Source organism: Xenopus tropicalis, chromosome 2 (genome assembly GCF_000004195.4).
Source record: "Xenopus tropicalis strain Nigerian chromosome 2, UCB_Xtro_10.0, whole genome shotgun sequence".
Lineage (NCBI taxonomy): Eukaryota > Metazoa > Chordata > Amphibia > Anura > Pipidae > Xenopus > Xenopus tropicalis.
In genome coordinates, this window is record NC_030678.2 from 57,811,066 (window position 1) to 57,825,277 (window position 14,212).

The 14,212-nt window shown below is 38.7% G+C and overlaps 1 protein-coding gene across 3 annotated transcripts in view; it reads right to left on the reverse strand.

The window, feature by feature from the left end:
- Positions 1–14,212, reverse strand: part of LOC116408821 (cyclic AMP receptor-like protein A) — a 262,366-nt gene that overhangs the window by 210,385 nt on the left and 37,769 nt on the right. For 2 of the 3 annotated variants that reach the window (XM_031896805.1, XM_031896807.1), the window contains exons 2-3: positions 12,484–12,536; positions 2,259–2,313 (exon numbers count right to left, since the gene is read on the reverse strand). In XM_031896805.1, coding sequence (XP_031752665.1) covers positions 2,259–2,313; positions 12,484–12,536 — 108 coding nt within the window. Of the gene's footprint in view, positions 1–2,258; positions 2,314–9,008; positions 9,187–12,483; positions 12,537–14,212 lie in introns of those variants that run through there. The other variant, XM_031896806.1, reaches the window with a different exon arrangement.

Here is a 14,212-nt window from a genome sequence, read left to right on the forward strand (position 1 = left end):
TGGCCTTTAATATTGGATGTATATATAAATCCATAAAGCAGCATTTTATGTTTTTGAAACATTATTTGAAGAGACTGCATTCAACAGACTAGTAGTGTACTAACATTGTGCCAAGTTGGCTTTAATTTGTGTTAAAATTGTGTTAACCTTTATCTAGCCCAAAGTCAATCTGCCATTCAACAGTGCTGCACACCCAGGAATGCGCATCAGCCAGTAATTGTGGATCTAAAAGGCTAAAAACCCCAGTTCTTTGCCACTGGGTCTAATGAGATATCTCCCATTGTTTTCATGCCACAAGGAGGATGGCAGGTGCTTGTGATCATATGACCCTGAACAGAAGCAAGGGAGATTAGTATACAGAGGAGGATCTATTGATTTCTTCCACTGTGTTATAGAGAGCTTATTCACAGAAGTTAAGCTTAATTGATTCTAATAAATAAAGCCTTATAGATTAATAAGACAAGCTCACTTTTCCCACTTTTAAAATGTGGATTTATTGTGTTGTCAACCCACATTTATAATTACTTTATAAAATATGTTGTAAAGTTTCTTAGAATTTTATTTTCTTTCACAAAGAAAAAAAAAACATCAGTTATTGGTTTTTCGGGTGGAGGACCTCTTTTAAAAAAACAGTTCTGACACAACCTAGTCTAAGGTTTTTTGCCTGCATTCTTTGGTAAGTACGGTATGCTTCTCAGAGCATCACTGATGTGGCAGATGATTCAATTCAGGTATAAATGTTTTTTCTCCACAGGGAGAAATCATACATATTGACAATATGTGTCAATACATCGGATGTGTTTTACAGTGACACTGCATATCTACTCTATATCGTAATTGCACCATTGCAAGACTAATGTGCTGAGATATTGCTGACCATTTAATCATGGCAGAATATTGTTAGTGATACGAAAACACTACTGCATCAGCCAATAAGCAATATATTAAAAAATATAAAGTGCTGGACCAAAATTTCACCTTACAATTGTGATGGGATTAATAAAGTAACGTTGTAAGTGGCATATTAGCAAGGATACCTGCATTGCCTTGTAATTTTGTACTTTGGTCTAAAAATATTTCTCACAAATTATTTTATTTCACTGCTTATCTCTGTCTGTATAAAAGTGCTAATTCAGACAGTATAATAATCCGAAATCAGCATTTATAGAAAGATACCAGACACAGGGACAGAGTTCAGGGAATGCATCATCCTCTGGTTCATAACACTGTGAACTTCTCAAGCTCAACAACATGTAATAATACATGGTTTGTCAAGATTACATTGTTGCTAAATGCAATATCATTAGTAAATGAACATCACCCTTTGCCTTTGTCTAACTAAATTAACAACAAAATGAGAACAGACTATGGTAAAGAGTTATGCAGCTTAATTACCAACAAGTACAAGGTTCTGTTTTATTACAAAGAAAAGGGGATTAACTAAAAAAACACTTTAATTTTTTGGTTATTATTTTAAAATACTTTACATTCTGATTATTAGTTTTGACAGATCCCATACTTGTACCTGCCCAGCCAGTGCCGGGTTATCTATGGCCACTGACCTTCCCCAACGCCCCTCCCAACCACCTGTGTGTGTGAGCATGTGCAAGCGAGCGCACAGATGCACGCACATGGGGGCCGGAGTGGGGGGAAAGGGCCCCGAACTAGGGGGGGAGGCGAAAGAAGAGGTACCTGCCTGGCACCCCCCACCATTGTGCCCTATCTTCTACCTACCCCTAGTTCCGGCCCTATACCCAGTATTAACAGTCCTTAGCAAATGTCTGCTCTTGTCCATGAAACTACACACCATCTGATTATTGCTGTTTCCTTAAAGGAATACTGGCATTGGAAAACAAGTTTTTTTTCCCCAAACATGTCAGTTAATAGAGCTTATCCAGCAGAACCCTGCTTTGAAATCCATTTTTTTTAAAAAGAGCAGATTTTTTATGTTTTTTTTATATTATTAGTTTCCCAGGATGCCAAAGCCAAATGCTCTTATAAACTTCAGTCAATCTTTACTGCTGCACTGCAAGTTGGAGTGATTTTACACCCCTCTTTTTTCCCCCCAGCAGCCAAAGGTAACACTATAGCAGCTCCCTGACACATGTATTGCTAAAAGTGGTAGATATCAGAATAGCACTCAATAGTAAAAAATCCAAGTCCAGCTCATGACAGACAACCATTCATAACACATATTTATTAGAAAAGTAACTCTGCTTTCCAATTATAAAAAGGATATTTTGCATATTAAGGCTTACCTGTGCCAGAGAATTGTACTTTCTAAAAAGCCAGATAATCAGAAGCATACAGAAACTGCAAAAAGTAAAAACAAATATTATATACCGGCAAGGGTTTACAACAGAATTTCTTGCATCATAATTTACTACACTTTCCCCCACTACACATGCAGATATTTTTAGACATCAACCGTACAACAGTTTTCAAATAAAATTTCAGTATCCAGAGATTATATTTTTCCCCCAATTTTAATTAATAAATCTGCCTCCCTAGGCACAGGCCCATGGGTGCCTATATGAAAAATACATTCCTGACTTGTACAATACAGTGCCCTGTTGCCCTGCACTGGTACAATTGGTGTGTTTGCCTCAGAAAGATTACTATAGTTTATATATACACACAGCTGCTGTTTAGCCATGGGGGCAGCCATTCAGAGGACAAAAGGCACAGGTTACTTATCAGATAACAGATTAAGCCCCATTATATTCTACAGAGCAAATTTGTTATCTGCTATGTAACCTGTGCCTTTTCTCCAGCTTGATTTGCTGCCCCCATGGCTACGCAGCATTTTATTTATATAAACTATAATAGTGTTTCTGTAGTAAACACACAACATTTACCAGTGCAGGGCAACGGTACATTATATTTCAATGACTTTAAAACGCTTTCACTTTTTGGTGTTACTGTACCTTTAACAAGCAGCAGTGTGCTACATTGAGACAAATGTTGAGTAGTAAAAAAATGCCTTTTTACTCCTGTAAATGGGCTTTATTAGGACTTAACAAAATATTTTCATTTAACCCTATGGGGTCGTTTTAAAGTCTTCTCTAAGTACCATAGCAAAAATAAATAAATAAATAGAGTTCACAAGTGTCATTTTGCTGCAAATCCACCTGAAACTTATGTCCATTAGATTTTTGTAAATCCCATCCCACAGTACTGACAGTTTTCAAGTCACAAACAAAGATCTTATTTTATTTGCTGGGGTTTGGGTCACGAACACAGACGGCCAATAACAATATGTATTTTTGCAGAACAGGTTATCTGTTTTGGAACATTTTGAGGCTACACGAATTTAAAGATAAAGCAACCATTTTAGTCTGAATTGATTTCCCTTAAAGGAGAAGGAAAGGCTAATAAAAGTTCATCCCAAGCTGCAGGTATACCTTTAGTTCTCTCAATAGTGCCCTTAATGTACAAGGAAAGGCTAAGTGACTTGGGGGTGCCAAAATGTTAGTGTAAGTTACTTTAATCACTTACCTTGTACCCGGGGTGGTGCCCCTGTTAGGAGAAAACAGCACCAGCCCGGGGTATCTGTAGCGGAGCACTTCCTACTTCGTTTTGCAACGACTAAACGACAGGCGCATGCGCAGTAGAGTGAAAAGCAGACTTCTCTGTTAAAGTTCGGCTTTTCACTCTACTGCGCATGCGTGCGCGAGCGAAGACAGAAGGAGGAAGCGCTACATGTATCCCGGGCTGGTGCTGATCTCTGGCCCTGGGGCCAAACGATCTAATTATTACGGCGGGTATAGGCAAAGTCGGTCCGGGGACCGCATCAACGAGCCGATGCGGTCCCCGATCCGATTAGATTTTTTATCGGTCGGGCAGGCCCGTCGGTAGTGCGCATGCAGGGGCCGATTAGCTGCCGAATCGGTCTAAGGGACCGATATGGGCAGCTAGAATCGGCCCGTGTATGGGGACCTTTAGTCTCCCCATATTTTGCCTGTTCTGATGATCAGAAGCCTCATAGGAAAAAAAAAAACCGCTGAGCTCTGTAAAGAAAGTTCCCATAATGCTTTGCTCCTGCACCAAGACCAAGACGCCTATACATGGGCATTTAGTAAGACTATGAGGAAGTTTCCTGCTGACTGGCTCAGATCACATATTCCTAAGGGGGGGGAGGGAGTTCTAAGCATTCTTGAGGGAGGGGGGAGCAGGAGAGGGGAGAGAGGAGAGAGCTGCGTGTTTATGGCACAGGAAATAAAAGAGACAACAAATTCTGTTTTTCTTTGACAGAGAACAGCGTTTCTGTGAGTGCTTATGGCTGTATTTACATAGTCTTTTCTGATAAAGCTTACTTAGTTTTTACCTTTCCTTCTCCTTTAAAAACACGTTTATTTCCCATCTTTAATCGGCAAGAATTGGTACAGCATTCACAGGAAAAGAAGATAATTCCCCTAACACCTAACAAGTTTTATTCCCTTCTGGTATCTTTACCACGGGTGACAGGTTTCCTACTACACAAACATTTAAATACCTAAAACCCTATATGTGAGTTCAGCCAGCACTCTAGTATTTATTTATGTATGTATATATTTATTTATATAGTGCTAATTATGTACGCTGTGTTGTATGGCAGAGCAATAAATTAGTAAATAAACAGGGTATTTAATAAATATAGAGTACAATAATGAATTCAAATAAATCTCAACCTTAAAGTGACATAACCACCATACAGTTAATATTATAAACCTATGTCTGCTGTCTATTGTGCAGGTTGTAAATTGGTTTATAAGGGTCTTCTTTTATCCTATGCTGTTGATTTATTTTTATTTCTGTATTTAGTGTTCACGCATTGTTTGTAAAATGCTTCCATGTGAAGAGACACTTAGGGAGACAGCAAGAGACTATACTTACATCTTCCATAGATGCTAAAGAAGATGACAAATAAAATTCTCTCCTGAGCAAGCAGTCTTACATAGAAAACTGGAGTCAAGCAGTTTCAAATCTTTTTATAGAAGACACATATAAAATATATAAACCCAATCTATAACGGAATGAACTCACAACATTTGTAATATACAAACACAAGCCCAAGAGCCTCTAACAGAATCTGCAGCCCACGTATACTGAGCCTTAAAGCTTCTGATAAAATCAACAATCCACAAGGACTCACCAAAGAAGTCTGAAATACAATTTCGAGTCCCCAGTGTCTGATCACCAAGAAGTCTGACAGAGCATGTTATAAATGAAATTAAAACAATAGCACATTTATTAAACAGCTTTAGTTGGCAGCTGTTGCAGAGAACACTCAATGCCAGCTTTTCAATTCAGAAGTCATTCTATTCAGATTTCTCCGGCTGAAGACCCCTTGGTTCTTCATTATGTCTCTATAATGCATGGTCCATGTTTATACAGTACAGGTAAAAGGTATTTCATTTATTCTTGTCAAAATAAGCCAAGAAAATGACCACATCTAAATGAGGAGCACAGCTAGGGAGGTTGCCAAAGAAGATAAGAGCATGGCTTTCACACTGGCAGTTGGGCAATCCTAAATAGTAGTGCAAAGTAGTACAGTGGGGTTTGCCAAGAGTCATTTTGTACTGTAATCGCTGAAATAAACCAGGTGCAGTTAAAGCCACATCTGGAATCACTTAAACTGCACATGTTCCTGCCAGGAGAACATAGAGAAGAAGACCAGAAGTGGTCCCAGATAACGCCCTTCATCTATGTTACACTACAGTACTCTGCTTTTCAGTGGGTTGCTTTCGGAGAGGGAGTGGGACGGCTCTGGAAGAGGACCAAGGTGTTGCAGCCTTTAGTTAATAATAAACCAAGCAAAACTATAAATCAATTTTGTAATTTTCACATGGTACTGTGAGAAAAACTGAGAGGAATGTATTTTTACTTTCTTTACTTCTTACTCTCTTTACTTCAGGATTCTAAAAGGGAGTTCTTGTTTTGGTCTGCTATTTAAATTTACCAAAGATAGAAAATGTATTCCTGAACACTAATGAGCAATTATGTAGCACAACAGCAACTTATATGCTAGGCAGGGTATCTATCAACTAAGGAACAAATAGGAAAAACCTGTCTTAGAAATATGGCAGTTTAGGCAGGCAGTTTTGGACAGCAATGATGTAGAGAGTACAATTCAAAGTCTGCAACTTGTCCTTTAATAATTTATTTGTGTTTATTTGTGTTATATTATTATTTAGCTTTTTGTTCAGAAGCTCTCCAGTTGGAATTTTGGCAGCTACCAATTCAACTTAGCAACCAGACAGTGGTTTGAAAGAAATACAAGAATATGAATAGAGGGGGCATAAATAGAAAAAAAGTAATGATAACAGTATTGTAGCCTCACAGTGCAATAGTTTTTTTAGTGGCCCCCATTTGAAAGCTGGAAAGAGTCAGAAGAGGATGGCAAATAATTAATACGCAACATACTAAAAGGTGAACCACCACTTTAACCCTTAAAGTGCCACAGGACGTAGATTCTACGTCCTGGGTACCAAAGTACCTAAGTGCCACAGGACGTAGAATCTACATCCTGCAGCACTTTCGGGTTTACAAGCGCTGCGCTCGCTTTTAAAGCAGCGCAGCGCTTGTAAACCCCCACACATCCCCCTAGGCAACGAGCGAGTAAAGACATACTCACCGATCCGGTCCCCAGCCAATGACAGCAGTGGGCACGCGATGATGACTTGTCCACTGCTGTCCCTTTAAATATCGCCCCCTACTGTTGCCTCCTCCACTCCTGCTGCGCACATGTGACTGCTGGGCCCCCCTGCTGCCTTCCTGCCGGATTGGGTCGCCCTGATCACCTGCGTGCCTTGGGTGAGCTGAACTACAACTCTACACCACTGTTTATTTTGCTTATTTATATCTAAACTGTCTAAATTTTTTATTTTATTTCTTCTTCTGTTTTTCTCATTATCACACTTTTGCACATATACACACTTACAGACAACTTTGCCAAGCACACATTTTTTTTTCTTTATTTTCTTTTCTTTCTTTCTTTGCTTTCTTTGGCAGTCTTTTTTTTCACTAAAACTTTGTTTCTGATCTTGTTCTATAATTATTTGATTTATTTGGTTGCATTTTTGTGTTTTTTTGGCGTTTTCATAATTTATTTCTGTTTTTTATTTATTTTATTGCATTTTAACTTTTCTATTGCTATTGGGTGCTGAATTTGCAGTGATGTTGGTGGATCCAGGGCTCTGACCACCGATTTTATTGCAATTATTGTTTTATGGTTTTATTGCATTTTCGTGATTTGATTTTATTACATTTGCATTGTTCTTTATTGCGTGTTTAGTGCCCCAAAAAAGGTTGCATCTGCAGTGTCGTTGGTAGATCTTCTGTTGGTTTAGGTGATTTTATTGGATTTTAGTGATTTTATTGTGTTTTCTTTGCATTGTTCTTTATTGCATGTTTAGTGCCCCAAAAAAGGTTGGTTTTTCAGTGACATTGGTGGATCCAGGGCTCTGACCACCGATTTCATTGCAATTATTGTTCTTTCATTGCTTTTAGTGGTTTTATTGCATTTTCGTGATTTGATTTGGCCACGTCTTTATGTGCACCCATACATATGGGGTATCGTTTGCAGATTGATGTTTAATAGTATTTTGGTTGTTGCCATGGAGATTTTAAGAAGAAATCTAGGTTTGTATCTGGTTTTTCCTTGATTTCTGACCAAAGCGCTGACTTCTGCAAGGGACTGCGGCCACAATTTTCTATTTAGAGAAGAGTGGTGTCTCTGAATAGCTGAAGGTGTGCACTTTTTGGAAATATATAGTTTGCGGGGGTTATTTCACAGCTATGGCGGTGTTTAGACTAAATAACCGCGGGTAGTGCACATAGGGCGCAGCCCCCCTTATGCATTGCCCCTGTTTGTGGGCATTTGGTGGCCACGTCTTTATGTGCACCCATACATATGGGGTATCGTTTTATTCAGGGAAACTTGCAGATTGGTGTTTAGTAAGTTTTTGGTAGTTGCTATGGAGATTTTGTGGAAAAATCTAGGTTTGTATCTGGTTTTTCCTTGATTTCTCACCAAAGCGCTGATTTCTGCAAGGGACTGTGGCCACAATTTTCCATGTAGAAAGAGAAGAGTGGTGCCTCTGAATAGCTGAAGGTGTGCACTTTTTGTAAATATATAGTTTGTGGGGGTTATTTCACAGGTAGGGGGGTTAACACTGAAAAACCGCAGGTAGTGCACATAGAGCGCAGTCCCCCAATTTTTTTTTGTAATTGCTCTTATGCATTGCCCCTGCTTTGGGGTGTTTGGTGGCCACCTCTTTATGTGCACCTATACATCTGGGGCATAATTTTATTCGGGAGAAGTCTGTCTTTCAAATTTGGCTTGGTTCGAAAATCTTTCTGAGATTTTTTTTTTGCCAAATCCACATTTGATCTTGCATCCAAGTTTACGTTTTAGAAAAAAAACAAAAATGCAAAAAAAAGCTCCAAATTTCACGATGCACTGACAAAAAGTATTTGGCTTTTGAGTGAAAACTAGATTGCACCTAGAAACCTGAAGGTCTGCAGTTTCTAAAAATACCAAACATGAGGGGATATTTTAGATTTACATAAAAGTTATGCTGCATCAACTGTTACAAGTACTTTGTTCTGGTGTGATATTGTACAAAGTACTGCTTTAGTTTGGGGGTTACTTCTGGACAGGAACAGTGGGTTACCACCACATATTTGGTATCGTTGGACTTGGGAGTATCAGGGCTTTTAGAAACAACAACAAAAAGTGTGTAAAATCAACTTTTCTATGGAAAAAAACCTCAAAATATACAGAAATTTTTCATAATTTTTTTTTTGTACATATTTCACCCAAAATACACATCATTCAGTGTGTATGTCGAAGCCCAATTAGTGACGAAAAAAAGATATTTAATTTCCCTAGTTTCATGGAGGTTTTCCTACCAAAAAGCATTGTTAAAGTGAATGAGTACAAAATGCTTAAAACACGTCTTGCACTGGTGGGAACTGAAATGACAAATTCGGCTGGCACTTAAAAGGTTAAAGAGGTTGTTTACCTTCCAAACCCAATTCGTTTCAGGCAGTACACCAGAAATACTGATGACCTTTTCGAAAACTTGAACTTTAATGTTCCTCTCTGTGGTGTTTCTGGTTTTTCAATGTAGCATCTCAGCAATCCAGGTGCAGGTGAACTGTTGCAATTTACTACATTACTTGATTACATTACTTCCCAGCAACATCTGTGGAACATGAGCAACTATTGTATCAATTTATTCAACTGGTTTAATGAAACGCTTGCCAAAAAAAAGACATACGTCTCCTATCTGTGCCTGCACCCGAGATACGCTCTGGTGCAGGCACATGTAGCCAATATCCACATAAAAACGTGAGAGAATGCTAAGTCTTGCATTTTTATGAGTATTTCCTGCACCCGAGCTTATCTCATTCATTCGGGTGTAGGCACAAGTAGGTGGCGTATGGCGGTATTTTCAAAAAAATACATCAGCCATACTGACATCAGCCTTATGCTCAGAAGGGCCAAAGATAAAAAAAATGTATGAACTAATTTATGAAATTAGATCAATTTACAGGGTCGGTGGCTTCTTTCCCTCAGCTGTTCCAAGGAGACATAAGATTTAAAAAAATTAACCTTTAAACTTCATTATTAGAAAAACAGTCATCTATAAAATGAAGTAAAAAAAAAACTGAACTGAATAAGTGTTTGGAAGGTGAACAAACCCTTTAACCCATACCTCTACAAACTGTGACAAAACATGCTTTGGGGGGAAGGGGGGATTTCTGACATACGTACTTTTATTCCCCATCAAAGTAATGTTGCTTGTAAAAATCTGCGGCTAATAAATGGGTTAAGCACCCGTTACAGTGTGTACAGCTTTTGTTATTTCTGCTTGTAGCTTTGTCTAAGCTGCTATTTTGCTAAGACTAGCAGTCTTACTTGTCACCTCTAAAAGCACTTCAATTGTATTTTAATTCCCTTAGGCTTATGACATATTCAGCTGGAAAGTGACAGAAATTGCCTCCTGCCATCTCTCACTGACTTGAATAATCTTGACTATGCCAATAAAAGTGCTTTTAAAAGGCAAAAATTAATCAATCTCTGGGGTGGGGTACCAATTTGTTAGCCCCCCCTACAGTGATCATAATCACCTTTGACCGAAAATGAGTGCTCTTCTTTGCTAAAAAAATGAAAAAAAAAACCACCACCAGTATTTGGTGCAACTCCCTTTCCCTATAATTTGGGGTATGGTTAAGAAAATAATGAGTAGGGATGCACCGAATCCACTTTTTTGGATTCGGGCAAACCCCCAAACCCTTTGCATTAGCATATGCAAATTAGGTTTTGGAAGGGTTGAATCTGGGAAAAATTGGAAAAAGGTCACATGATTTTTAGGATTCAGATTCGGTTTGGCCAGAGGCATGAATTTGGCCAAATCCAAATCCTGCCGAAAAAAGCCGAATCTTGGCTGAATCCCGAACCAAATCCTGGATTTGGTGCATCCCTAAAAAAGAGAAAGACTTAGAGAGAGATAAAAGTTTCAAAAAATGATGGATTCAGCATAGACAGGCATTGTAATTACTGATGTGCAGGCTGGTCCAATAACTGCAGGTTAACCCGCGGGTCGAGCAGGTTTAGGTCGACCTCTGCAAATCAACTGCGGGTTGTGGGTGGGTTTGGGTTGATCGCTTCCGCTTACCCTCCCCGCCCACAACCTACCACTGCCTTCCACTTCCGGCTCTCTAATATATAGGCGTGCGCCTGGTACACCCGCCTACTTTTGTAACGTTATTGCAGGGGGGGCGCGGGTCTATAAATAAAAGGAGGAAGCCGGGTTGGGTAGGGTTCAGGTTGGGGGTCAAGTATTTCTCAACCCGCACACTAATGGAAATCCTAATGATCCCAACTGCTTAACCCCCTGTGCTCCTGTCCTGAGCACTTGTGCACAGTGCAAATAATCAAAATGATGGAGGATGCTGAGGAGCTAAGCTGCAATTATTTTACTAAATAGTGCACGATAGTGCACAAACACTACATGATTTAGGCAAAGGCCCTTTATAAAGTGAGAGAGGAATTTCCTCCAATAAATATATGTGACAATTACTGAGGTCATTGATAAATAACAGACATTTCAAGCAAAAGTGCAGTGATTGTTAATGACCCTTTAAACTGGTCATGTTCATGTGCCAATGGGTTTGAACAAAAGTGTATAGGATGAAGCCCTGCCATACTGATTTTTGTTATTTACAAAAAAAGGAAATGGTAACACCAGTATCAGCAATAATACTTTCATGCAAGCAGAAAAAAAAATCACAATACATTTTTTCAGCATCAAAATATTTTCTTACAAAATCACTCTTTACACAGTAATACACGTAATTTTTGCCACAAGGAAATACTGTAGGTAATTCTGGTGACAATAAGCTGTATTAGATTTTAAGAGATGCATAGCTATTTTATCATACATTTTCAGTTAAGCAGCCAGATAGAAATTTCAATAATCAGAGGAAAAGAAAGACCTTTAAATTAAACAGAACCCCTTGACACAAAATGATTATCCCTTAATACCCATTACAAGAGCTGCTTTAGTTTTTTCAGGTTTGCAGCTGCCATATTGGAAACAATATGAAAACGTCATCTGTATCAAGATAAGTTACTTCCTCTCGGTAATATCACCTGAGGAATAATCAACGTATAGAAATATACTAGAGCAGGGGTCCCCAAACTTTTTTACCCATGAGGCACATTTTAATATAAAAACATCTGGGAACAAAACAAACATGTTCCTGGGGGTGCCCCAAGGGCTATGATTTGTTATTTGGTAGCCCCATCAGGACTGGCAAGAGGCTCTGTTTGGCAGCACACACATGGTCTTTATGCCTCCAAAATTTGCCTCAAAAATTAAGAATGAAGTGCCTGATTTGAGACCACTGGGAGCAACATCCAGGGGGTTGGTGAGCATCATGTTGCCCGCGAGCCACTGGCTGGGGATCACTATACTAGAAATATGTGTAAAGGCTGCCATACATATGCTCATTTGGCAATCTTTTCCCAATACGCCCACTTCAGGTGAGGTGATAACAGGCGGATCTAATCGTTTGGCCCTCATGCAGAAGAGTGGAAAATAATTGCTGTTATGCAGGTTATCGAATTGGGGTCCTCATCAACGGCAGATTTGGTAATCAATTGGACAGGAAAATAAAACCTGCCCGATTAACATTTGGCTGATGGAAGGGTGAAGGGTCCCTGGGAAAATATTTGTAAAGACTGCTTAACTTGTTATTTTGTTTTACTGCTGTGAATCCCAGTAAAGACCCGGTCAAAGTGAGGGACTTAAATCTTGTGTTTAATTAGAGCCCAGAGTGGCAGTGGTTTTGTTTGTTCACCTACAACTGTCACACACTGGATTTTCATAGTAAAAATACATGTTCATTCTGAAGAACTAAATGTCTGACCCTGCTTTTGTTAGCTGCCAAAGTAAATCATTCAGCCTTTAACTGAGAAAGAAGTCTTACCATCCAATTAATGAGAATGTAGCTGTAAGTCTTTTTACTGTAATAATTGTCGCCTGAAAAGAGAAAAAGACACATAAAAAAGAATTATCTAATTGCAAATGCTAGCAAATTTAATTATGATTTCAGCGCAATACTATTTAAGGAAAAACACATTTTAAGACTGAATTAAGCTACATTTCCCTTAGCATTTCAGAAATTCATATATAGGGATGGGATCTTGTACACCCAGATATTGTTATTCCAGAGACATTAATGGCAACATTCTTTTCTTTTTTAAATCTTTTGGCAAAACAAAACATTTTGTATTAGTTATTCAAAATTCAAATTCAAAAGTTAACTAACCACAATACTATTTTACACTTTCTATGCACTACAACCTTACAAGGAGTCTAACTGATTCAACACCATTAGAGTTTGGCTGCTCTGGTGACTTTCAAATCCTTCACCAGCTGTACTTCCTTCCTGGTACATAATACAAATATTATGAATAATTAAGATAGTTAAGCATCTGACTAATAGACAGAAATAGAAGGTTGTGATAAGACATGCACATTACAGTTCCTAGTAGGGCACCACTAACAAGCTGGTGGCAAGAGTATGTATCAGGCTACTGATCAGGCTACTAATCAGGCTACTTGTGTATGTAGTTCTGTATGTTAAATCAAATGCAATAATAAAGCCAAAGGGAATCAATACAATAATAAAATATAAAAATACATTTACATTCAAAATTACATGCAAAGTATTAAAAAACAAGACAGAGGACCCTGCACTATGGAGCTAACAATGTAAGTGGCTGATGAGATTCAGTGTTGACAAATTTAAGGTAATGCACCATTAAAAAAATGCAGGTTACTTAAATCATAAATTATATTTAGAGCTTTGATGAAGAAGGAGAGGTTAATTCTGGCAATGGGGCAATGCCCCATATATGAATTCTAGTTTTTGGTCTACAGAGCATAAAATGATTATTACTGAAATAAAAAAAACCAGAAGAGCACATAATCCAATAAAAGATGGAAGATGCTAAATTTCAGAGGCCTTCACTGTAACAAAGTTATTTGGCTCTTTCAGCATGCACAATACGGAGATACCTGCATGGTAGAGTTGCTAGAAAAAAAGCTTTCTTAAAAAAAAGCTTTAGAAATTAAGCTTTCTGGTTATATCCTGCTGGAAAAGTCATAGAAGTAATGTATATTCCCACAAAAGGCTTTGAAAATGAGGGTCTGTTCTGGTGTGAGGTCTGATTAACCTGACGTGTAACTAAGGTGTGGTCTGGGAGTAGCTGCTGCTCTACTCTACAAATCTACAAGTGCTAAGCCTACCGTTAGGTCAGATAGGGAAACCTGTAAGTGTTTTGCTAGATTGTGAAGAAAACATAGGCACATTCCAGTGTGGATTTTACCTAGTGCCGCTGAATCTATTTTATTTATTTCCTGGTATTTATATAGTGTCAACACAGCACTTCACAGAGATGATACATCATTCACATCAGCCCCTACCTCAGAGGAGCTTACAGTCTAAGGTCCCATTCCTATCACATTCACACACACTAGGGTCAAGTTAGTCAGAACCCAATTAACTTGCCTGAATATTTTTGGAGTGTGGATGGAAACCGGAGTACCCAGAGAAAACCCACACCCGCCCCAGTGCAGGAGAGGTGGCAACCCGACCACATGACAACATCTGCTTAGGGAGTAAGGGAAGCTCTCTCTCACTCTTTCACTTT